Below are 27,404 nucleotides of genomic sequence, written 5' to 3' on the forward strand. Positions count from 1 at the left end.
CGATCATTAATTTTCAAACTTTTCAAGTTTTCATGGATCTGCTTGATCTGCAACATTTTTTAAGCTTTAGATTTTATAATTAGATATGAAAATAAAATTTCAATCATTATAATGATTATCAGTACGGAAACGACATCTTTCGACGCTCTTTGAATGGGCGCCTTACTTTGATTCTTTAGGGCCTTTGCTTTATACAAACCACACCCTTTACTCAAATGCGGTCATATTTGAAAAATCCAAGCATAGATTTTGCATCTAAAATTTTACAAAAAATATACACCATTTATTTTTAGCTCAAGCATGTCACATTCACTATTTTATGTCCTATTTCAAATCGGGTGGATGTAATATTGTTATTGTCTGAATTCAAAGTTCACAAAAAAAAAAAAAAAAAGTTAGTAATGCATCAAAGCTATATAATTTGACATCAAATGGCTAAGAATGATTGTGACCTCCTTATAACAATGTAAATGGTCTCGTAGCAACAATGGTTAGTGGTCTCATATGTCACTGTAATATAATGAAATCACATTTCTAAAAAACTATGTTTGTGGCATTTGTATGACCATGAAAATTGCACACACCTTTTATTCATCCCAAAAAATTTGCGCCTCAGATTCAGTCAAAATGAGTCCCTTTCAACAATGAATATAGACCATTCTTTTAATTAGTTTCAAGATCTAAACCTTTATAAACTCGAAACTATTTTTTCCTTTTTTATTCAGTATTTATTTAATGATAATAAAGATATTTAATTTTTTTTTGGAAATGGACATTTTTTTTTAAGGCTGAGAACTAAGAATCTCACTAAATTGGACGATCTAGACTACTAAAAAATACTCTATGGGATGTATTCTTATATTTTGTTCTTTTGTGATTGTTTGTTAGAATGAAAATAATGCATATTTAAAAGTTGGGGTTAAATAGATAACACTAATATGGTTTTCAAATATTGTTTCATTATATTATTATAGAACCGTTGAATAAAATCACTCCCTATATATATATAGGAAAAACATGGGATTAGCCCATTAGCTCATATGAACATATGAGCCCAACGGCTTAGATTGAATGTGAACCAATTTGACTATCACGGATGTCCGGTAGTGCTTGAATTTTAATATTTATTTTACAAATCTAAATCAATTGAAAATTAAGGTGTGTGTTTTCTCATCAGGAGCAGTTAATGAAAATATAAAAACAAATTATTCGTGAAAAACAATGATCAAAATACACCCCAAAACTTTTTAAAGGTATTTTGGTCAATTTATTTCAGGTAAAATATTTTTTTTGATATTTTTCAAAGATTTACCTATTTTTGATAAACACACACCTAAAATTTCAAATGATTTTGATTTGTAGAAAAAAAAATTAAAATTCAAATATTACCAGACATCCGTGATCGTCAGATCGACCTAGATTCAATTTGAGCCGTTAGACTTATATATTAATATGAGCTAGTGGGCTAATCTCATCTTTTCCCCTATATATATATATATATATATATACACACACATATAGGGTTTGTCTAAAGTTAACAACCTCTTAAAATACAAATACTAATGTTAGAATGTTTTAATGGGTGTATTTATTAAAAACCATGAGTTTTTGTTTTAAAAATTAATTTTCTATGTAACTCAAGTATTAAGTAAGGGCAAATTTAAAATTTTACAAAAGTACAATAATATTTTGGTAGTAAGTGTCTTTAAACTTTATTTAACCGACCCTAATTAGTTAGAAAAAGGCTTTGACGATGATAATGTCCTGAAAATTTATTTGTAGAGTACTTTGTCTTTTAATATATATATATATATATATATATATATATGAAATTGCTTCAAAAAACTCATTTGACATTTTACAGTATTTCACTCATGGCTCATTACCATCGAAAGTCAGTTGTCTGATAGTGTTTGAATGTTAATAAAAATTTTAAATAGTATATTCATTTGAAATTTGGGATGTATGTACATCTAACTAACTTGCACCTAAATAAATTATTTTAAAAAATAATTATCACAAGTAAAATGACTAAAAATACCTCATAAATATTTAGAGGGGTAAATTGGTCCTTTTTATTATATATATTACTATATTTATTTATTTTAGGTGCACCTACCTAAAGACCCACATACCCATGAAATTTTAGGTTAATCAAATTTGTAAAAAAATATGCAAAAATTTAACACAATTGGACAATAACTATCGTCTGATAAACTTTAGAGGGTGACGAGCCATGAGTAAAGTATTGTAGAACTTCACTCGTGAGTATCTTCAACTATAAAGATTAAAATTAGATTATGTTAACTTTGTTTTAGATATTCATCACTATTCATTTTAATTCTTCAAGAATTATCAAATGTGTACTCTTTTTTGAATGGCAAAATCATAGATCTAAAGTGAAAACCCTTCTAGAGTAACTTACAATACGTTTCAAATCCGATATTGTGTCCACAGTAGAGGGAATGCCAAGCCAGGATGAGCACTTGAGAATTCCTTAAGTAGTGGTCAGAACATGCCATGGCAGCCCACCTTCTCATGGTCAAGAACAAAGCAAATTTATTTTCATGCTAACATGAGGGAGCATGGAAATGGGTCTTATTCTTCATTGGGTGTATGCGCAATGCTACCACTGGCCACTTACAATTCTCCAGCACAACCTCACTCAAAATTGTCATTTCGAACTGTTGCTTGAGCATACTGTCTATTTGCTCCCTTAGTTAGAAGTCAAATTACATGTATTTTGAGGACCTAAGTTTTGGGGAAGTAACCTCTTGAATTTGGTTACCAAAAGATCAAACAGGGAAGAGCACCCGAGGGGTGATTTCGTTCAAATGGGAAGCTCTAAAGGGATATGAAAAAAAACCTAAAATAACATTAATGAAAGTTGTGAGAAGAGACATAGTGACTCATGATTTGACCATTGATGGAGCAAAATAATAGAATAAGATTCATATAGACCACCCCAAATAATTGGGATAAAGCTCAGATGGTATTGCTGATGAGGTCCCGTGTGTCTAGTATGATGTTGATGTAACTTTTTGGAAATGCTTATTTCCTTTGAAATTGAGTTTTTGTCCCAATACATTATTGATACCCGTTTAGTATGATGCTGTTGTGACTTTTTGGAAATGCTTATTTCCTTTGAAATAGAGTTTTTGTGCCAATACATTACTAATACTCGTTTGGGGTTTTGAACCTCACTTTTCAAAAAAATGTGCCATATGTATCTAAAAGTAGTCCTTCATTAATGAAGAAGTATACTTTGGGTGGTTACAGCCTAACCGAAATAGAAAAACAATGAGTTGTTGCAACATCACTTAATGGACTGTATTGATAAATAGTTAATTACCAACGTATCTTTGGACCCAAATTGGCTAAAAATCTGAATTGGCCCTAGGGTCCGACTCGGGCTATTTTCCAGCGGATCATTGTATGGATGAAATAGAAATAAATAGTCATCATCTAAACCTTACACCCAACTATTCAGGGTCGGCTACTTGAATTATGTTCTACCATTCTACTAATAAAAATAAAGAAAATCAAATCGAGTATATGTTCTTTAAATCAGAATTACCCCCTCCCAATCCCAATCAACCTAGGAGATTCCAAGCCGTATTAGCATTTTTAAGTACTTGTCGTGTGCCCAAGGGAGATCATAGTCCAACGTTTTTTTGACGGTGAATAATTAGGGGTGGCAATGGCCCAAGACCTGATTCGAGACCCGAGGGGTAGACCTGACCCAGGTTCGGATATGGGTCAAAAAAATGGACTTGATGGGTCGGGTCCGAGTCCAAATCTTGGACCCGAACATAGGCTCGGGTTTGGGTCCCATATCATTTTTTCGGGTCTAGGTTTGGCTAGACCTGACCTAACCCAACCTGACCGTTGCCACCCCTATGGAAAATGTACCAAAGAAAACCCCTGCTACTTTGATGCTGAATGTCTCCGATTGGAGGGTGGATGCTCGTTGGGGTCACAAGACCTAAAAATCGTACGTATTGTAATGTATTATATAGACTGTCCATTTTCAAGTATTCACAAATTTGCGAGACCTAGAGCATTTTTGAGCTACAAGTTTAATTACTGATAGTAAAAATAGATTTTAATGTCATCAGATAAATTTTTCATGCTCGGAATGTTTTCCAATGAGATTTTGAGGAGAAGCTTTACTTTATTCCATGAGGCCTAGGCCTTATAGAAACCACATCTTTTTACAAAACATTGGTGGCCAAATTTCAAAAAATAATTGGGGTGGTAATGAACCGGAACCTGAGGTCGGGGTATGGGTTAAAAAATGGAACCTGACGGGTCGGGTCCGGATCCAAATCTTAAACCCGAACACTATTTGGGTTTGGGTCACACATTTATCAATTTATATAAATATATTAAAATATATTTAAATACATAGATATTTTAATTTTTGAGTTGGGTCCAATCGGGCCTGTCGGGTCCGACATCGGTTCGATGACTGCGGGTCCCTAACGTGGCATTGGTCCGTTAAACCAAAAAAACGTACTGGAAGTCTCGCTGCCACGTTACTCGATCTCCATATAAAATGTTGCAACGCTTAAAACTCAGTTCCCGCCATATACAAAACCCTAGGTTTTACTAAATCTCTGCAAACCAGTTATTAGCTTCCTCCAAGACTAAAGTAGAGAGAACCCGAAACCCTAGTTCCATGACCACTCTCTAATAACAAGTTTAGCTCCCGCCATGGCTGAAGCAGATGAAGAAACCCTAAGAGACTTCGAGCTCCGACTATTTCGCTGCTCACTCTCCCCAGCTTCTCCTTCTTCTTCTCTTTCTTCATCTGTCTGTTTTTCACAACCAGGACCATTTCAAGCTTTGCTTGAGCATCTTGTTGAATTGATTGAGAAGGGGAGTTACAGTGAAGCCCTAAATTCTGATGCTTCTCGGTTCATATTTGGTTCCTTGGGAGCTCATAGGTCTGATGAAACAAGGGCAGGGGCTGAGAATTTATTTGGTGAAGTTGAGAGAGCAGTTGTGAATTTCTTGGTTGGAAATGAATCTGAGGCCTGGCTTGATGCATTAGGCTCAGACGATGATCCTGACAAGGATATCAAAGGGCTCTTAGTTATGTGCATCGGAATTGCAGCTCTTTTGGTTTTTACACAGTGCAATCTTACCGGGTAAGTATGATCATTACGGGATAGAATTGCATTATCTTTAAATGTGACGTTCATGCTTACATATGGAACTTCTGTTTTCAGTTTTGTAAAATTAGTCAAGTATTATTTAAATTTATCATAAAAGAAAAGGATTATGGGTGTATTTTTACGTTCGAGTGTTATGTAAATTCTGAATTTATTTGTGTAAAATATTGGGATTTTGTGTGTTGGATTTTGGATTAATGAGGCAAACACATGCTTGCGGTAAAGGTAACAGTTTCTTTTATTTCATCTTCTTTCTCTTCGCTTTTGATAGATTTGGGGAAATAAGAAGTTAAATCTGAAACTGTAATAGTTGGAAAGAAAAGAACAATATGAAAAATTATATACTGAAATTTAAAGCCTAAATATGGATCATTAAGTATTGATCATCATGAGCATCTCACGAAAACCTATAAACTCATTTTAATTTGCAAAATAAGCATTGGTATTGAGAAATGAAAGTTTTCATGCTGAAGTTGAAAGGATTTTGGCACTTGGGAATATTTTTTCTAGAGGGCAATGTGTGCTTTACTTATGAAAAATAAGGAGGTTCACCTATGCTTTTGCATCATAGTTGACTTCTTTTATGTACTTTTTCCTCATTTCATATCCTTACATTATGCATAATAAAAGCATTAATCACTTGACATCGGATTGTTTACAATTAGCCAATATGTTGTTTTTTCATTATTACAGTCCCCCAGGAGATTTCCCTGCATGTCCTTTGCAGTTACTTTGCAACACTTCTAGAGATGTAACTGAATGGAACAAGTGGGCTCGATCTCAGCTCATTTGTGATGGTTCCGATTTGCATGGAAAATTTTTATATCTGCAGGTAATTAAGTTATTTTTTTATACTGTTATTAATGCAATCTGCATATAAAATGCTGCTTGACATTCCTGTGTATTAGAAATTTTAACTGCATTATGGGCATCTACGTTATGGTCCTGGTCCTTCAGCTATGATTGTGCTTTGTTGCCTTTATGTTTTCTTTTGGTGATTTTTTCCTTTTTAAAGATAAAAATGAGTACTTTTTCTTTTAACTTTTTAGTAATTAACTGTCTTTAAAAAAAGAAAAGAAAAGAAAAACTTTCCAAAGGATCCTTGGAAACCTATATTGTGTTCGCAGTTGAACATAAGTGTAGGAGGATTAATGATTTTGTGGATAATTAACTTCTTGTAATGAGATACATAAGTATGAGGCTAGTAACAAGCATGGATACTACGATGAATCAATAGAGTTTCGACACCGTTAAAATTCTCTTAGACACCTCATTCCTTACAAGCAGGTAATCTGCTCCATTGGCATCTCTTTACACAATCAGGAACAAGGTAATATCTAGAATCTTCTTTACAGTCTGCAATCTTGAATGGCCTAGGGTTTGCCCCACTTCTTGCCTGCAGGGACTCGTTCCCCCAAACCAGCTTAAGCTTTAGTAACTTTACTACCTTATCCTGATTGGTTTTGGACCCTGTGGTACCTAAAATACCAAGTTGAGATACATTCGGTTTGAAGGCTTTAGCCTGTGGCCATAAAGAACTCAAGGCCTTAGGCTGTGACCAATGGAGATATGAAGGATAATTGTCATTATGAAGATCTTAATGATTGGTGATATGTTGATTTTCTGCTTTTATCATGCCTTACCATTAAGGTTGCTGATGCATTGACTAGTGAGGCTGTTGTTTCTCGAGGACCTAGCCTTTGGAAATGTCATCTTCCTGAGTGTCTGTTTACATGTATCTGTTTTGAATCTCCTAAAGTCCATATTTGTGCCTTTCTAAGTGAATAAATGTGAGTTATGAGGAAAGAATTGCTATTGCATGATTAGGTGGGTATTGTGCACATTTTTTTTTTTTGGTCTTTTACACATTGTATGGGTAATCTCTCTCTCTCTCTCTCTATCTTTCTCTTTCTCTCTCTCCCCCCCTCCTTTCTATTTCTGTGAAATTTTTCTTACTTTGTTGGATGAATGAGCATTTACTCTAGAACGGATCATCTCATCTAATAGTTCAATCACACCTTTATTCACCGTTGTGGAATGTTTATGAGATACTTGTTGTTCAGTGAATTTATAGTGTTTTTGGAAATCTTCCCCAGCTCTTTTCCCCATATGTGCTCTCCTTGCCGGATTTGAAAATTTATACAATTTTACTGTTCTATCAGCCTTGCTAATGTTTCTCAATTTCAATTTAAGTAGTCTTGCATAGACAGGCTTATATTTTTTCTTTTATCCTGCAGTACCTAGTTTTTGCAAAGTTGTTGGTGTCCAAGGTCAAAGATATGCATTTGGCTGGAAAGACACCCAAGTGTACCAGAATGAAAACAATTTCATGGTGGTTATCCAGAGTCATTTTTTTCCAACAAAGAATCTTGGAGGACAGGTCAATTTCATTGTATAATACATTGCAAGAATTGATTCAAGAAACGTTATTTCATTTTGGAAGTTTGGAAGAAGTTATTGCTTATTGGGGAACCAAGTTATGTGAAGGAGAAGCTCCAAAGATTGTGTCTGCAGCACATTTGGAAGCAGGAATTATAGAGCATGCATATAGTCATACGGATATTTCTGGGTAAGTATCGCTTGAAAATGGCTATAATGATTCTATCATATTGTGATTTAAACCTTGTAGATGCTGAGTTACCTGAAGGATCTCATGATTGTAATTATTTTCTAATCTAATAATATTCCCTCTTTATCTGGAAAAGTTTTCTTGCCATCTTCAACAACAGCTACCTTGTATCTTTATGCTGAACTTTACCTTAATCCAGTTAGGGGGTTGTGGATTAATCTCATCTTATTAAAGTGTCTCTGACATATGTAAGAATTTGGAATTTATTCTCTTTATGTCCTTTCTAGGTAAATTTCTGATGTGTGGAAAGCCTTCATTTTGTCTCTGAATTTTCAGCAGGTCTTTCACATGCTAACTGAAGAGTTGAATCAATCATGGTTTTGTGTAAATCTAGATGGGGTGCAGGCTCCTCCACATTTTAATTTCATGTCTTTAAGGTTCATTTCTAGCTAATTTCTTATTGGCCATCTAAATATACTTGTGCTCCAAGTCAGCTGTGTCCTTTGACTTGCTTGTTCTAGCAAAGGGTTTGTAAAGGAAATCTAATTTGGTTCATCGCAAAATTCTATATAATGCAAATTTAACTTGTATTATCTAAGATTTGTCTCTTCATCCCCAGACAACTCATCAACTTCTAGTTTGGGCATTCATTTCTTTTGTTTATCAATTCCTTTATGATAATGACATTGGCATTGTTGCTCTTCCAAAATTTCTCCATACCATTGATTTTAGATGTTAAAATCCTTTGTTATCTAAGTTTTGGACCTAAGTGTCCGAATTATATTTGTATGGGCAGTTTTGACCATATCATAAATTTCAATAAAATATAAGGCTGATAGGTGCGTGAGGGTGGTTGAACCTCATGTCTTTCTCTTTCCTCTCTTATTTCTCTCTTCTCTCTTCTTCTCTTTCTTTTTCTATTTTTCTCTCTCTATATTCTTTGACATTGTATCAAAACTAATCCTTTATGGTTCTTGAATCCTCTCTTTCCTGAATTCTTTACCCTTTTTTTCCCCTTTCCTTTCGTCCTTTCTTTTTTTTAGCCCTTCCCTTTGGGGGGGGGGGGGGGGGGGACGGAGAGAGGGGAATCATTATCTTCCCCTTTCTTCCTTTTTTTTAATCATCAAACTGCAGTAACATGGTACAATACTCTGCCATAGTATGTGCTACAGTATGGTGCTAAAGTACTGTCTGCACATATCAAGATCTACAGAGAGATCATGACCTAGTTTCAATGTTGGCAACATGGTGATGCTCAGATGTGTTTAATGTGGTGTTGCCCTAATTTGTTCAAGTGTGAGATTTGAATGATAAGTATCTCTCACCTTTTTAAGTTGTTTTTAAATTGTACTAAGCTTGTGTGAGTGACTGACATTGGCTAATCTTGGTTGTCCTTCTCCTTTATCTTTTATGCTCATGGAAAGTAAAGCTTGAATTCTTAGTCTTTCTGAGACTGTGGGGATACAAATCACGTCTGTAAAACTAAATGAGTTCCAATTATGTTGTAGGGTCTCAATCTGTCAAAGTGTCCCTGGGTGCAAGGGGGAAATGAACTATCTGACTGAGGACAAACCTGGTAATTCTGATAGTAGATATGGAGAGTAGATAAGAGAGAATTACATAATCATGACCTGGTTGTGGAGTAGTATGGAACCCCAAATAAGTGCTAATGTGATGTTTCTTGATACAACTGAGGAAATTTGGGACACTTTGAAAGAAACATAGTCATCAGATAAAAATATATCCTAGGTATATGAGCTGTTCGAGAAAATGTTTCAATTGCGACAAGGTAATAAGAGTGTGAGTGAGTATTGTAGTACCCTCAAAGGTATGTGGGAAGAGCTGAATCTATATCAGCCTATATTTGATGATGTGGAATTACAAAAGAGGCGGAGTGAGGAATTTAGGATTACCAAATTTTTATTTGGCCTTAATCCTAAATACCATTTTGTACGTGAACTGATCTTGGCTAGCAGTGAACTTCCATCTCTCGCTAATGTTTACTTGTGCATTGAATGAATCAATATATCTGCTTCTCCCTCTCCTTTTGACTCAAGAATTAGTGATGGTATTGGCATTGAATATTGTAAGGAGAGGTGATGGAGGCACAGGTTGGGGACGTGGTTGTGATTCAGGAAGAGGCCGAGGTAGAGGTGATGGTGGCAGAGGTATAGGACTCATAAGTGTATGCATTGTGGGCATATAGATCATACGGTTGATAAGTGTTGGGACAAGGTTGGTAAGCCTGCTTGGGCAAGCCCAGTTACTTACACATCTGAGAGCGATGAGCCTTATCTGAGTAGACTTAGTGATCATCAACAATAGTTAGATTCTTTTGGTGACTCTATTGTGCTTTCCAAAGAAGAATATAATCAACTTGTTAAACAAGTACAACGGTCTATGGCTCCTTCTTCCTCTTCTACTATCACCCTTGCAAATTCAGGTACTTTTGAGCTTCTTGCCTCTCAGAAACCTGCTCCTTGGGTTATTGACTTAGGAGCAATCACATGACTGGCGAGTCCTCTATATTTGAATCTCTAAATTAGTGCATTCCTAATTCTTCTGTTACTCTAGCTGATGGATCGCTGTTCAATGTGTTAGCGCAAGGTGCAATTATACCTACTTCTTCCTTTCTCTGTCATTTGTATTATATGTCCTAAAGTTTCCCTTCAGTTTATTATCTGTTAGCAAATTAACCAAATCTCTTCATTGTTTTGTAACCTTTTATCCTTCTTCTTGTGTCTTTCAGGATCTAAAGACGAAGCTGACGATTGGTGGCAGGTATGAGTTAGGTGGCCTATAGTACTTGGGTCATAACCTTATTGGTGCTGCTCTTCACTATGCTGATTCTCCTTACTTATGGTATTGTCGGCTGGGTCATCCTTCTCTCAAGAACTTGAAGTTGTTAGTCCCTTCTTTAGAGTCTATGTCTTCTTTAGAATGAGAAGCTTGTCAGTTAGGAAAGCATCATCGAGTGTCATTTTGTCCTAGAGTTGACAAACAGAGACTTGTTCCGTTTACTATGGTTCATTTTGATAGATGGGGTCCAGCTAGAGTACAAAGTTTGTCTGTTCATAAGTATCTTTGTGGATGGTTATCCACGAATGACAAGAAAAAAGATCTGAGATTTTCTCTATTTTTCAATTGTTTCACAAGGTGGTTTAGACTTAATTCAATAAGAATGTGTGTATTTTGTGGTCTGATAATGGTAAGGAGTATCTTTTTAAAGAAGTTCTTATTTATTTTCCTGAATGTGGAATTTTGCACCGAATGTCTTGTGCGATACTCCTCAACAGAAGGGGGTTGCTGAAAGAAAAAATCAACACTTACTTGAAGTATCCCGTTCTTTGCTTATTAATATGCATGTTCCAAAGGATCATAAGGGAGATGCCTTACTGATCGCATGCTATTTAATTAATTGTAACCCTTCTTCATTCTTGAATGGAAAAACACCCGATTTTGTTCTCTTTACTGATGCTCCACTGTTTGTTGTTCCTCCTCGAGTTTTTGGTGTGCTTGCGTTGTTCATATATTAGGTACTGGTAATGATAAGCTAGATCCCCATGCCGTCAAGTGTATCTTTCTCAGATATTCACACTTCTAGAAAGGTTATTGTCGTTATCATCCTGGTTTACAAAAGAAATTTATTTGTGCTGATGTTACCTTTTTTGAAAGTACTCCATTCTTTTCAGAAGAGTCGTGTGATTGATAGAAATAATAATTATCCTACTTCTGAGGAAGTCTCAAAGTCCTTGCCTTCTATGATTCCTTTTCCTATCCTTATTCATACTTTTTCTACACCTTAGTTGCATGACTCTACTGAATCTAGTGCATGTATACATCATGATGTTTCTCAAGAGCAGCCCATAAAGGTTTACACCAGAAGAAAAATGCAAGCTGGACATCCCCCACCAACTCAGCCGGCCTCTCAATAGTCATCTTCGTCTGCTGATCCATGTCCGTCTTGTGGTGATGATGATGTTCCTATTGCTATCCGTATACGTATCAGGTCTTGTACTCAACATCCAATTGCACATTTTGTTGCCTTTACGAATTTGTCTCCATCATATCAAAATTTTGCTTTAGTCCACTCATCTATTTCTGTTCCTAAGGCTTACCAGGATGCACTTTCTAATACTGGGTGGAAGAGAGCAATGGAAGAGGAGGTGGATTCTCTTCATTCAAATGATAAATGGGAACTCCCCGAGTTACCAACTGGAAAAGGGACGGTTTGGTGACGATCGGTTTATGCAGCAAATATCAACCTGATACAATTGAAGAAAGATTAAAGGCCAGATTGGTAGCCAAGGGGTGCACACAAATTAAGTTCAAGTGGTTATATCTGTGGCCTCCAACAAGGGATGGCTGTTGCGGCAACTTGATGTTAAAAATGCTTTCTCTATGGTGATTTACAAGAGGAGGTGTACATGGAGCAACCACCTGGGTTTGTTGCTCAAGGGAAGTCAGATAAAGTGTATAATTTGAAGAAAGCCATTTATGAGCCTGAACAGTCTTCATGGGCATGGTTTGAAAAATTCAGTGAAATTGTTATAACATATGAATGTTGGCGCAGTCATGCAGATCATTATGTGTTTATTTGGAAACAAGACTCCAAAATAATTCTTTTAGTTGTCTATGTTGATGATACCATTGTTATTGGCAATTATCAATAAGGAATTAGTCATTTGAAGAGACATCCAAAACAATATGTTTAGACTAAAGATTTGGGCCATCTAAGGTATTTTCTAGCAATTGAAGTAGTTAGATCAAAGTATGGCATTAGTTTGTCAGAAAGAAAATATGTGACTGATTTATTGAAAGAAATTGAAACATTGGGTGCTAGACCAGTGGATACTCTTATTAAAAAAAAAACGAAATTATTGGCTGATCGGGGGGAGTTGTTTGAGGATCCAGGATAGTATAGAAGATTGGTTGCCAGGCTGATTTATCTAACCGTCATAGGCTTGATATTGCTTTTGCAGTTAGTATTGTTAGTCGATTTATGCTTGCTCCGAGGATTCCTCATTGGGATGTTGTTTGTAGAATTTTAAGGTATATGAAGGGAGCCCCAAGTCACAGTTTGATATACAAGCCAAATAATCATTTGGCCATTGAATGTTACTCAAATGCTGATTGGGAAGGATCACCATCTGATAGGCTGTCCACTACAGGTTATTGTATATTCATTCGTGAAAACTTGGTAATATGGAGAAGTAAGAAACAAAATGTTGTGGCAAGATCTAGTGCCGAAGCTGAATATAGAGCAATGACACACACTACATGTGAGCTGATGTAGCTGAAAACATTGATGCAGGAGATGGGCTTTATTGTTGCTGAACCTATTAAGATGTATTGCAATAACAAAGTTGCTACCTATATAGCCAGTAATCCAGTATTCCATGAAAGGACCAAGCATATTGAAGTAGACTGTCATTTTATTTGGGAGATAGTTGCTAGTAAGTAGCTGTCTACTCCATATGTGAAATCTAGGGATCAGCTGGCAGACATTTTTTTTTTTTTCGAAATTGTCAGCTGACAGACATTTTCCCCAAAGGCCTTGGTCGTAATATGTTCCGAACAATTTTGTTTCAAGCTAGGCATGGGCAACATTTATGCTCCAGTTTGAGGGGGAGTATTAAAATCTTTTTTTTTATCCAAGTTTTGGACCTAAGATTCTTAATTATATTTGGGCAGTTTTGTCCATACCATAAATTTTAATAAAATATAAGGCTGAGAGGTGTGTGAGGGTGGGTTGAACCTCACTTCTTTCTCTTTCATCTCATGTTTCTCGCATTCCTCTCTTCTCTTTCTCTCTTCTTCTTCTCTGTCTTTTTCTCCTTTCTCTCTATATGTTCTCTGACAGTAGATAGTAGAACATATATGCTATATTGCTCAACTTTTTTTGCTCATGTAATTATGGATTTGTAATCAAGAACAGGGAAAAAGTAAAAAATATTTTATTATTCCAAACTTCTAAAACTCTTTAGTACTTATAAAAATCTACACATATAATCAGCCATGATCCGTGAGAATGAAATGGAGTTGCCAACCAACTTGTGCAATTGAACTCCAATTGTCCTTGGACCTAGATGTACTGCAAGGCAGGTTCAAGATTGTTCTCGAAATGAGCCTGGAGGTTGGGTGAGCAGTTCAAGCAGTTGAGCAAGGACTTAGCAATGGGGTCATGCTTTATGACTTTGTTGGGGTGGGAAACCTACATGATCAATCACCCAGGAATGGACATAGAATGAGTTTAGGCAATATGAGGGGCCGTAACCCAGTGTTGGTATCGCCTAAGCAAGGTCCTCGGAGGGGTGGGCTGGAAGCGGTCCTAACCTTAGACTTATGCTCAAAGTGGCCGCTCTCAGGACTCGAACCCGCGCTCTTGCGCTGGCTACTCGAGCCTTTTACCGTCACACCAAGTGACGGCCCCTTGAGTTGAGGCAGTATGGAGGTATTTAAATTAGAAAAGTGGGTGCAACCCTTGTATTTCAGAAGGGAATCTTGGTGGATGGCATGGTTGGTTGATGGATTTTAGTGGAGACTAATGTGATCTGGGTTCAGCTATGATGATATGTGTGTGCCTATGTGGTTTTGCGTCATGTGATGTATAAAAATAAAAAAAAGCTAGACCTTCCTTTAGCGTAACTTCCTCCATAATTTAGCTTATGTGGTTCTTGTCCATTATAGTTTTAGTTATCCTACTTGTGCTTATGATTTAGTGTGTCATCTTCAGGCAACATTTTAAAAATGCTGAAGTAGCATGCGGGCTTCAATTTTCTGTCACTGGTGTCCTTGGTTTTCGAACTGTGCATCAGGTAACTGCTATTGTTATTTTGTCTTCATATCAACTTAAAAGGTTTTTATTGCTCATGTTCTGTGGCTTCTGCGCTTGCATAGGCCGAAGCAAAGGCTCAGATGGTCTTAATTGCAACTCCAAATGCCAAAAGCACAGGAAATGGTGGTCCTCTTGAATACTCCCAGGTCCAGAGGGATGGTTCTGTTATTGATAAAGATGAGAGAACTACCTATTCTGATGGTCTTCATGAGGAATGTGACATTTTGATGGCTCCAAGGCTAGTAAGAGCTGGAAAAGACATTGGAGTTGTTGATAGCATCATCCAAAGCGGCAGAACTGCAATACGGGCTTTAGATACCATTCAGCAGGCAGTGATCCTTGCACATTGCCTTTTTATAAGAAAGAACACTCCAGATGATGAAATGCAGAGTATGTTTCTCAACTGTAGCATATGTTTATTTAGTCTAAAATATGCATACCATAATTTCTTTGATGAAAATTATATACATAGTGTAGTTTGATGCTGTTGTTGCTTATTCTTGTAGAATTTTATAAATGGAGTATAACATTGTTTGATACTATTATTCTTTGATCTTGTGAAGTTTTATAGATGCATTTAGTATGTTCTTCTACTCCCCTCGTGTTTTTAATGCGTTATTCAGATTGATTTTTATATTATTGTGGATCTTTTGGATTTGCAGAATGGGAGATGGCTCCATTTATAGAGGCCGTCGATGCGCAACAACTTTCTCACTACATGGTGTGCATATTTCTCTTATTATGCAATGGGTGACATTTGTGATAATGTTTTACGCTTTGCTGACGTTCAGGAACAAACACAACACTTCGCCTAATTCTTTTGAGTCTCGCTAACCAATTACGTTATGACCACTGACCAAACTTGGTTGACAAACATAGTTTATGCGCCGCTAATGTAGCGGCCTGTCGAGCATTTGACAAACTCACACCATCCATTTCAAATGGGATTTGTCCTGTGGACACACGAGCAATCCAACCCACAGGATTTGCTTTTCCTCTTCCCATTCTAACTTCTTTAGCTTTACTGGTAATAGGGAGATTCGCGAGAACTCTTACCCATATCTTACCATTTCTTCATAATTGTCTGCTCATAGCACGACGCACTGTTTCAATGGCTCGCTATGAAAGATGACCAGCATCACAACTTTTTGTGCCATATCTTCCAAAACCTAGTTTTGTACTGTCTGGTTCGCGACCGCTACTACATCTGCCTTTACGATATTTACGCTATTTCATATGTTTCGGATATAGCACGTCCCTCTTTTTTTTGACCATATGAGATCCACACTTTGACACCTGAGATTCCGTAATGAGTAGATACTTACGCAGGAGCTTAATCTATTTTCTAGTGAAATACATTACGAGACCGAAAATCTCTTGATGGCATGGTCACATGTTTCATCCAGTTGCTTGTATGCACCTCTTTTTTTCATGGGATATTTTTTAAATGCATGATAATGTAACTAGAACTTAGCTTCTTAGGACCTTGAGCGGTCGACATGTCAAAATTTTATGGGGATAATCACCTCATTTGTAGGTGACCATGGAAGATTTGCATATTTTTCTTTTTCATGAACTGCAATGTATTTCATGATCCAAATAATAGTATAGTAGGCTAAAAGATAATATATTGGACATGTACAATAATTCAACTCATTTTGAAGTGAATGGAACGATCTATTATCATTGTGCAATCAATTCAATAACTATATTATATCAAGGCATGCAGCCTTATGCCTGAAAATATGGTTGCTGTTAGGAGCTTGTACAAGTTTCAAAATAAGGGTGTAATGATTGCTTTCCCTTATTTTTTGTTTTTATTTTTCATTTTGTCAATTCCAGGTTAGGTGTTTTTGTGAGATTTTACGTGTACGATGGGAGTCTACTCGTAATCGTACTAAGCAACGTGCTTTGCTGATGATGGATGAGTTGGTAAGTTTATTATATTATCTGCAGCTCTACGCTTTTGTGTTGAATCTTTGCATACTTGGTCTTTCTTCGCTGAAGTTCATAAGATTTTCATATGATCTTGACTGAGAATTGGGAGCAAACGTGGCAATGCATTTTCCAATGATCGGTTTCTAAAAACCTGCAATGGAGTAGGGCATGGCTGAGTTGGCTGGGCATGTCTGATGAGTCCCCCAAAAAGTGTAAAAAGTAGAAAAAATGCAGAAAAATGGGAGCAAATGCGAAACTCGAAAAAAATGAAAAAGGTAGAAAGATTGTATGTAATATGGAGAAAGAAATAGAAAACTTAAGATACCAAAGTTTTAACTGGCAGGCATTAGAGTCAATGGTCTAAGTTAGAGTATATAGCAATAATCACATTATCACATGCGCAAAAGTGACTCAAACTATAGCCAATATGGATGGACTCCAATTACAACCTCTGTGAATGACAGGAGGATCATAGTCATCCTGATCGTGGTTGTTTTGGTTATCTCTATAATGATTTACAAATGACTTTGTTGATTATGTAATTTCAGTAGCCGCTCCTAACCCAAAGTCTCGTAAGTCTTCTAGTACCCGCTATTGAGACCTGGCTCTTTCACTTCCATCTGCTGGATCCTCTATGAATCTATAATCTGAATTGATAAGATTGTCGTCCTCAATTGCCCTCCTCGATTGCCACTTTCGGAGGTTTATGTTGTAATTGATATAGACTGGCTTGTCTAACTTGGCTACGGCTAACCTATTCCTTGATCTGTGGATACACTAGAACGTATGCCATTCGCTCACACCATTTCCAGAACTTGTTGGGCTGAACTGAGCACCTTGATGGCTCTACTTTGTAGGTGGGGATATCCTTGCCATATTGTTCCCATCACTTTCTTAAAAAAAGGAGAAGAAACTAAAAAATGGAGTCAAACAACATTAAAAGCATGTGCAACAGAATACTTTGGTTCTATAGGAACTTGAAAATTAAATTGGATTAGCTGAGTGCGTGAATTTTTAGCCAGGTTTGAGGCAAATATATAGAGAAAGCTGAGCAAAAATAATCAAGATAAATGTGATTTACATAACACATATGCCTGAAGTTGAGGGAATTTCTTCATGAAAATATTTTTCTTACCTATTTTTAGAGGTTCAATCTGTGCTATCTCGCTCGAATCTCTTTTTCGAATATTTCACCTCCTCCATGATCTCAAAGTGAGTGTGGTTAAAGTAGATGATAGCAAACGCATTTAACACAAGATCTCATAATTTTGTCATGAATCCCCATCAATTAGAAACCATTTATAAATTATAATCCAAATTCCAAAACTAAACTTCCTATAAGTATTACATGTTATGTTTAATGTTAAACTTTCCTGCTATGTTTATAGATTGGTGTGACAAGTTATTTCATCGCTGATCAATTATCTCCCATACTTTTGAATGTAAATTGCATGTGCCTTTGATGACCTGCTTTGCATGATCAATTGCTTGATACAAGAACCTCATAACCGGGCCGCCCATGTTTTGGGCTGCCCATTGCCCTCCTGGGTACCCGCCTCCCCAGGCCTCCTAGGACCCACCTAGCACTTTTTGAAAAACTGGTCGGGTAATTCCAGGCCCACTAAGAGTTTGATTACACTACTTGTGACAATAGAATAATTTCACAAAAAGATTGGATCTGGGGTAAATTGTCGATGATTTTGCTCTTTATCACTTGTACTATTGACTTTGTTTGCCCATACCATATTTGATGAATTTCTTTTTCTTGTTTGCAGTCATTCTCATTTGTGATCACTATTATGTCTTTCATGTGGGTGAAATCTTCTAGACTGGCCATCTTGGAGCCTTTTCTGGGCAAACTGCTAACTTTATTCTGAGTCTTAACGGCACAGTGGATGTCTTTACCCTCTCAGACCATAGTATTGATATTGGCTTCTTGGTTCATGTTCACTATTTCATTATCATCCCTATTAATTTGCTGAATTGATTCAGTAGTTGCAAAATGGGTGGCTGTACTTGTATCTTTAGATTGTTGAAGCTTTTCATTTGCTTGAGGCTAGACATGCTAGGTTGGGCCCCTTAACAGGCCAAAATACTCCTGGATGGCCATTGCGCTTAATGGTTCATTGGTGGCAAGTCTATCTCACTCTTGCTTGACTAGACATTTCTTGTGCTTGATGGTGTCATCTAAATCTGTGTGCATCTTGCTAAGGTTCTGCCACGGTGGTCATTGTTGCATCCTTGTAACAATTGGCATTTAACTATTTACAGAACCTTTGCTCTTTCGGTGCATTATGCAAGACATTGTGTTGCTTTTCTGTCTGGCATTGTACAAGGCATTGTGTTGCTTTTCCGTCTGGCTTTCCTAAGTAAGCTATAATTTTTTATTCAATTAATCTTGGTAGATAAAAGAATGATTTATTTTTATAATGAGTTGTTGAAGGCCATGATGTTCTTAATTTCATTGTCTATCCTGGTGTTTTTTTTTTGATGCTTGGTTAATACGATCAGATATATTTCAGGTCAACGACATTAAAGAGGTTTCTCCTAGTGCTGGACATCGGATCCACTATGCTTTTGTGGTTTATGCTCCAACAATTCCAGCATTGCAGAAGTAAATACATCTTGTTTGTTTATATTTTATTGAATTTATTAATGTGCTGCATCGATTGTTCATTTGCTTGTAGGAATTTTATCCCTTTCGCTTTGATTTCCACATGGGCTTATTTCTTCCATGTTATTATTATCTCAATGTGGACTGTAGATATTGATAGAAAAATTGTGCTGGTACATGCATAGTGAACCTGGTTTTTTCCTTTTCTGCTGGTAGAGAATATGGTGAACTTTTAGTGGCTTGTGGCATGATTGGGGACGCACTCAAAATCTTTGAGGAACTGGAGCTGTGGGATAACCTAATCCTTTGCTATCGGTATGACATGATTACTTATCACTGGTTTGACTCCATGGAATTATCCCTTTTCTTTCCCTTTGATTGTCATTGTATTTACGAGGATTTGATATGAGTTGAAATATCTTTGGCAGCTTGTTAGAGAAGAATGCTGCTGCCATTGATCTTATCAAGACCCGACTATGTCACACACCTGAGGATCCACGACTATGGTATGCCTTGATAAATGGATAAATTTCTCTTGCTATTTGTCGTTTGATATTCTAGCACAATAGAACTATATAAAAAAAAAACTCTGAACTACATTTCTTCTCTTAAATTATATCCCTTAGAGCAGAGTTTTCTGGTGCAGCATTCGGAGATGCTCTTAGAAGCACTAAAGTTAGTATAAAGTTGTTGTTTTATTGTCAGATGTAAACTGCAATAAAACAAGTTGGGATTGTGAATGCTTGACTTGAATCTATTGGCACAAGAAGTTGAGCTTTAGGTATTTGGGACAAAGATAGCATATCCTTCATAGTTTCATATATTGTTAAAAATAGAGGACTAACTACTAAATCTGAATTTATTTTCGAATACTATGGGCTAGCAGTTTCATAATAACAAAGATAGAACAGGATTACTTGTGTTCTACTGTTTAAAAACATCCAAGTGCATTTTTTAGGACTAGGTTTTTGTTTCTGACTGGATAGCATTATGGTGTAGTTTGATGCTGTGGTGATGGAGCTTGAAACTGATATATTTTGGTTTTCCAAGACTAGGTGCCCTTTTATTCCTTAAGACTAGTACCCTGCATAGATTGTCTATTACTTTAGTCTTTCCTTGTGGTCCCCATATCAATGTTTTATATTGCGGCTGCATCATGCATATGCGCCTGCATACATTGCCTGGGCTCATGGGCGAATATAATGCCCACGAGCGTGGGTAGTTAGGTAAATTCCTTTTTTTTTTGGGAGGGGGGGTGGGGGGGGGGCGCGAAAGGGTTTTGCAGATCCCCCCCAAACTCAAAAAACATATCATAAAAAATGGTAAAAAAACGTTTGGGCAAAATTGTTTTGTTCAAAATGATGGGATCGCTTTGGATCTTGGTTGGGTTATCAATTAGGATTGGCTTGGGCATTGATTTGAAGAAATTTGGGGGTAGATTAATCAACACATCAAGGGTTTCAAGGGCCGAGAAGATATTGATTTTTTTTTTTTGATTAATCAGTAAGTTTTCATTTCCTAACACTTTTTTTTTTTTTTGGGTAATGTCTTCACAATCTTCGAGTAACAAGGATCCGGCTTGGAATTATGCAAAACTCAAAAATCCAAAAGATCAAAGTGTTATTTTTATTCTTCATAGAAATACTTATATGGGGGATTTATTGACAAAAAGAATACCTAGGCGGTAATTACTGAGAATGTCAGAGCATGCCCACAAGCAACCAAAGAGATAAAAAGGAAGATTGGAGAATACATGGATAACTTATCTTTTGATTGCTATTGTCTTCTATGTTTGTCTTGACTCTTGAACTCTTCATAGACTTTTAGTAGTTGTATGTATCTTTGGAGTTTGCAACTTCAAAGTTTGGAATTGCAAGCATAGTTTTTGGATGTTTATGATAATATGATGTCTTCTAATGTATTCCATAAAGTTACTTTCAAGTTTCTAGTTTGTACTTTCTAACGTCTTCTATCAAGGGATTCAGAGTTTTCGATAGCTGATAATATTGGAGTTAATGAAAAAATTAAATACTGACTATCATATAAATCACCTCCATATATTTTTTCATGCATTCACCTTTTCTTGAGATTTTTTGGGAATTTTTTTATGTTTATTGACCACATCGGGGTGTTTCGCTTGCATTTGGACCACATCCGCATCAGCCCCCCGACCGCATTGGGTCTGCATCCCGCATTTTGAAACATTGCCTCATATAGCTCGTTTCCATACTGGTTAGCTATAGGTAGAAGTAGGTGGTGGTGGTTCAAATTATACTCCGTTGTACTCACTAGAGTGTTGAAGAATGTGGTATTTAATTGTTGTATAACCTAAACGTTCTCTTAACGAAAGCGTGTCGACTATATTAGTGGGGAAAGCTTACTATACATCCCCACCCATATATATACCCACATCTCTCGTCTCCTAGTCTTTTGATTTGAATGGATAATTGCGATGGCCCTAATAGCAATGTCATGCCTAAATACTGTTATATTTTTTAATTTTTTTTATAAATGATATTGACACCAAATTTGGGGTCGTACAATCATCTCTTAATTTCGCACCAACTAAAAATGTAAAATTGTCTAATTTTTTTTTATAAATGATATTGACACCAAATTTGGGGTCGTCCAATCATCTCTTAAGTTCACACCAACAGAAAATGTAAAAAAAAAAAATCCTTATAAAATAAAATGATAAAAATACTCCTGAAAGTTTTAGGGGTATTTTGGTCATTTTATTTTTGAAAATAATTTCTAAATATTTTGTTAGGTGCCCCCCATTGAGATGATGACACACCAAATTTTATATTCATATGGTTTGTAGAAAAAATTATAATTGATATACTTTGAGATGTCTGACTTAGATCAAATGACTAGTGGCTCACTCGTGATATTATGCTCGAAGCTATCCCAACCATCTATTCAGAGCGGGCGGCTGAGAGATGATATATAGTAAGCTTTCCCACATTAGTGAGGGCATGAGGCAACTCAATGTGTGGATTTGCTTATGTAAGAAATCCAGGCTCTCTCTCTCGCTCTCTATATCTCCATACACACAAATTCACCCACATAATATATAGGAAAATGATTTAGTTCGCCCCTAGGCAGACCACTATAGGGTTGGCTATACCTCTTTTTTTGGGGCCTTAGGGGCATTTTTGTGGGATCCAAATTTTGTGCTTGCTCTCTCTTGGCAGCAGTTAACAAGAGTAAAAGATGAAACCTGAAAAATGACTTTTTTGAGAAGTGAATAGCGGCCTACCAATTCAAAAAAGGAAAATGGAGTTAGATCATTGCCATTTTCTTTTAAGACTAATTTTGAGTTGTCTAAATTCTTGATCTGATTGTCCAAAAAAAGGACAATCTGTGTTTCTATTTGGGTAGGCATCTTTCAAGCCTTTCTAATGTGCAAATTTATTCGGGGCTTGTTTGATAGCCATGCAATGTCCTGATATTTCAGTATAGTGCAGAATGTAATATAATCTGAATAAAAAATGCTTCTTAACCCTGATTGATAAGGTGAAATGCTATCCTCTTAAGATTCAGATTACCGCCTAATATCGTAGTCCTCTAAAATTTCAAGTCTGACTAGAATTTTAAATGACTTGGAAAACCATATTGAGTGGGTTTCTACTTCTACCTCTTTTGCAATTAACAAGATTGGATCTCTGGGATACTGCTTCACCCTCTCGCCTTTCACTCTATATCCATTAATAGGGCATTGAAGCTCCATGGCTTTGAGAAGTGCAGGTTGCCTTCCATTTAGATGTGTAAAATTGTCTTCGCTCTCTCAATTCATTTATGTGGGTTATCTGAGCTCCAAAGCTTGTAAATGGTCTTCTTTCTCTCTCTCTCTCTCTCTCTCTCTCTCTCTCTCTCCATCTAAATACATTTATGGGTCAGTGTAGCTCCAAAGCTCAGCAAACCATCATCTCCCCCTGTAAATCCATTTACAGGGGCATTGAATCTCTAAAGCTCTATAGAATCTTCGTTTTTCTCTCTAATTTATGGTGGGGGATCGAGGCTTCAAAGCTTCGGAGAATCATTTTCTCTCTTTCTCTAGATCTATTTGTAAGGGCTTCAAAGTTCCAAAGCTTTGTAGAATTGACTTGTGTCTTTAAAATGCCTTCAATTTGGATGTGAAAGGAGCTAGTGATAAGTTCAAGAGCATAATCTCAGTGATAAGACAAGAACATAATCTTGGATACAGGCTAGATTTGGTTGGGCCTTTGTGCATTGCTCATTCATTATCAGATCCCCTTTCTATGTAGGAGTTCTTTGTGTTCCTGTACTGTACTGGGCATGCTTGGTGAGATCTCACTGAGAGTTTACCATTTAATGGAATTTACATGTGATACTGGTCTCTTTCCTAATGTGATTGAGCTAAGGAGCCTATAATTCTTTAACCAAATTGGGGTTTCTTTACTGATATACACATAGGAAGCTGTTTCCGCTCTCTTGGATCCAATAGCTCCTTTTTGGTATTTGATGATGGGGAATAGCCCAATTCGGTTGATGATACTTGTATAGATACTTTTCTTTACAAGTTGTATAGATATGTTTATTGATCTTGAAATTATACCACCAAATTCTATGGATGATCAATAGTTCACTACAAAGAGGAATCTTATGCAATTTATTCATTTGATATACAACTATCAAATGGAATGAGATGGCTGAATGTATCAATAGTTCACTATAAATGATCAGTAGTTCACTATGGATGCTTAGTAGTTCACTATGGCTGATCAGGGATCTTATGGAATGAGATGGCTGCATGTATCAATAGTTCACTATGGATGATCAGGGATCTTATGGAATGAGATGGCTGAATGTATCAATAGTTCACTATGGATGATCAGGGATCTTATGGAATGAGATGGCTGAATGTATCAATAGTTCACTATGAATGATCAGTAGTTCACTATGGATGCTTAGTAGTTCACTATGGATGATCAGGGATCTTATGGAATGAGATGGCTGAATGTATCAAGAAGGGGGCAAAAGTGGTTTTAGGAGAATCTAGAGGGAAATGAAACTTCGATAAGAAAATTTGGTGGTGGAATGATGAGGTTCATAAGGCTATTAGCAAAAACCGATCATATTATAAATCTTGGCATTGTAATAGAAAGATCAAAACTTAGAAGAATATAAAAATGTTAAGAAAAATGCTAAACAAATAGTAAGTAAAGCTAAACTTAAGGCATATGATAATCTATACAATAAACTGAGAACAGAAGGTCAAAAAGATGTCTTCAAATTAGAAAAAATAAGAGAGAAAAAGTGTAGGGATCTAAACCATATTAAATGCATTAAGAATATGGAACAAGGGTCTTCGTGAAGGATGACGAGGCCAACGGAAGGTGGAGAGTCCATTTTCAAAAATTATTATATGACGAACACAATGGGAACATAGTGGTAGAAGGGACTATTGGTACAAGTGACGGCACAGGTCATAGATACATTCGTAGTATTAGGATGTCGGAAGTGAAAGAAGCTTTGAAAATGATGAAGATAGAAAAGGCTTTAGGACCAGATGGTATCCCGATAGAGGTTTGGAAGTGCATGGCGGAAATTGGCATTGACTGGTTGACGAAACTGTTTAACAAGTTGTTGAGAACAAAGAAAATGCTAGACAAATGGAGGAAAAGTATTGTGGTACCTATCCACAAGGATAAAGGAGACATATAGAATTGTGCAAACTATTGAGGGATCAAGCTTATGAGTCATACTATGAAGCTCTGGGAGAGAGTCATTGAGCAACGACTAAGGCATGAAACGAGTGTATCTAAAAACCAATTTGGTTTTATGCCAGGAAGGTCTACTACTGAGGCTATTTTCCTACTTGCAATTGATTGAGAAGTTTAGGACGAAGGGAAAGGACCTCTACATGGTCTTTATTAATCTAGAGAAAACTTGTGGTAGAGTACCTCAAGATTTGATTTGGCGGGTGTTGGAAAAGAAAGGCGTCTTTAGACACTACATCAACTTGGTGAGAGATATGTATGATGGAGTCTAATTAGTGTACGAACAACTAGTGGAAAGACGAGTGAGTTTTCAGTGACACTAGGTCTACATCAAGGGTTAACATTGTGCCTGTATTTTGTCTTAGTTATAGACGACTTAACTGGGCACCTACAGGATGAGGTACCGTGGTGCATGTTGTTCCAGATGACATAGTTTTGATTAATGAGACCCGAAATGGCGTCAACACAAAGTTAGAACTTTAGAGGGATATTTTGGATTCCAAAGGTTTTAAAATTAGCGGACTAAGACAGAGTATATGGAGTAAAGTTCAGTAATAATAGGAGTGGAAACTAGGAAGTAGTTAAGATTGACGGTCAGGAATTACAAAAAAGACCGCACTTCGATAACTTGGGTCGATAATCCAGGAAAATGGAGAGATCGAAGAAACTATCACGCATAGAATTTGAGCTGGGTAAGCGAAGTGGACATGTGCAACTGGAATTTTATGTGATCGCCGCATACTAATGAGGTTGAAGGGACAATTGTGAGACAAGCTTTGCTCTAGGGGGCGGAATGTTGGGCTGACAAAAAACAATATACTCATAGAATGAGTGTAGCGGAGAAGAGGATGGTGAGATAAATGAGTGGAAGGACAAGAAGGGATAAAAATTTAGGTGTGGCCCCAATAGGCGATAAAATGAGAGGGGGTAGACTTAGGTGGGCTGGTCATGTGTGGTGCCGACTAAGTACAACACCTGTTAGGAGGCGTGAATTAGTTCAAGTGGAAGGACTGAAAAAGACAAGAGGTAGGCTCAAAAGGACGTGGTTGGAAGTAGTCCAAAAAGATATGGGGACTTATGGCGTCACTGAGGATATGACCTTTAATAGAGCAAAATGGAGAATCTGGATTCATGTAGCTGACCCCAATTAATTGTTGAAAGGCTAAAATGGTGGTGATGATATCCAATTTGATTGTAAAGTTTTTTTTTTTTTTAGAAATTTTTGGGTACTCATTCTCGGTAACATGACCATGATGTGAAACTATTTGATGAAATGCTTGGGAGATACTTGGTTCCTTATAAATTCTAATTTTGTAGGTTAAACAATCCAAAATATTAAATCTATTAAGTTTCGAAATAGGGGTTGACCTAACCATCAAACATGCACAAGAAAATATTTATTAGAGTAATATATAATCCAAAGTAATGAAAGCTTTTTTTTAGGTAAATAAAAATAATGAAAGCTAGTAGAGCCTTTATTTAAATTTCTAAATTTTTCAATATTCAAATCCTGTTTTATCACGCATACCCGTATTTATTTATTTTAGATTTGATGCTTGGCTAAGTGGGGCATACATTCAAAATTTGGAATATAAGGATCCCTCCTAGCATGGATTTCCAACTAGGGCGGACCTGCTCATAAACTCATCACCGTTTGAAAAAATCGGGGCGTGCGCTTTTCGATCGCCACAGACTTAGTATGTCTGTGGCGGTATCGCCACAGTATGTGGCGGTAGTATGTCCGTGGCGGTCAAAACATCATGCGGAACCGCAACAGACGGTGCACTGTCCGTTCAATAAACCGCCACGGACATAGCAAGTCCGTGGCTGTGGCGAAACACTGTAGCAATTAGCCTATAGGCATTTTTTAGGTTTTTCCTATGAATATATGTATGTGTGTGTGATCACCATCCAAAGTTCATCAGATGATCACTATTGTAAATCGACTTCAAATTTTATGGGTGTGTGTGCTTTAGTGAGGCGTGAGGCGCACCTAAGTAAAATATTAAAAAGTAATCTTCATAATAAGTGACCAAATAACTCTTGTGAATATTTTAGGGATATTTTTTGTGATTTTATTTTTTGAGAATTAGTTTTTGCATATTTTATTTAGGTGGTTATATGTACACACACTCCAAATTTAAGATGAATATGATTTGTAAAAAAAAATATTAACATTCAAACACTATCAGACAACTGTGACCATATGATGGACTTTGGATGGTGATGAGCCATGAGCGAACTACTGTAAAAATTTGCTCATGAGTGTTTATAAGTGTTTTCCACATATATTATATGCATATATATGTATACACATGTGTGTGTAGGCATATTTTAGGTTTAATCAAAACTAATGTAGAAGTTTTTGTCAGAGAGAAATATTTATTAACTACTATGTAGAATGATATCACCTACAAGAGATGTGATACCATCCACATGGGAGTGACATCACATACATGTTGGATTAATTGCTTTTAAAAAATAATAAAATGGCATTATCTTTATAAAAATATCCATCCAT

The 27,404-nt window shown here is 36.5% G+C and overlaps 1 protein-coding gene across 7 annotated transcripts in view; it reads left to right on the forward strand.

Moving 5' to 3' along the window:
• The first annotated feature begins 4,540 nt into the window (after window positions 1–4,540).
• Window positions 4,541–27,404, forward strand: part of LOC18441610 (uncharacterized) — a 33,902-nt gene continuing 11,038 nt past the window's right edge. For all 7 annotated transcript variants that reach the window (XR_016040077.1, XR_016040076.1, XR_016040075.1 and 4 more), the window contains exons 1-10: window positions 4,541–5,153; window positions 5,871–6,009; window positions 7,415–7,746; window positions 14,483–14,564; window positions 14,647–14,974; window positions 15,247–15,305; window positions 16,427–16,516; window positions 19,045–19,136; window positions 19,353–19,451; window positions 19,565–19,642. Coding sequence is in view for 2 of the 7 variants with exons in the window: in XM_020671822.2 (XP_020527481.2) it covers window positions 4,717–5,153; window positions 5,871–6,009; window positions 7,415–7,746; window positions 14,483–14,564; window positions 14,647–14,974; window positions 15,247–15,305; window positions 16,427–16,516; window positions 19,045–19,136; window positions 19,353–19,451; window positions 19,565–19,642 (1,736 nt within the window). In the remaining 5 variants the exon portion in view is untranslated. The remainder of the gene's footprint in view (window positions 5,154–5,870; window positions 6,010–7,414; window positions 7,747–14,482; window positions 14,565–14,646; window positions 14,975–15,246; window positions 15,306–16,426; window positions 16,517–19,044; window positions 19,137–19,352; window positions 19,452–19,564; window positions 19,643–27,404) is intronic.

The sequence above is a fragment of the Amborella trichopoda genome, chromosome 9, assembly GCF_054954075.1.
Source record: "Amborella trichopoda isolate Santa Cruz 75 chromosome 9, AtrichopodaSantaCruz75HAP2 v2.0, whole genome shotgun sequence".
Taxonomy (NCBI): domain Eukaryota; kingdom Viridiplantae; phylum Streptophyta; class Magnoliopsida; order Amborellales; family Amborellaceae; genus Amborella; species Amborella trichopoda.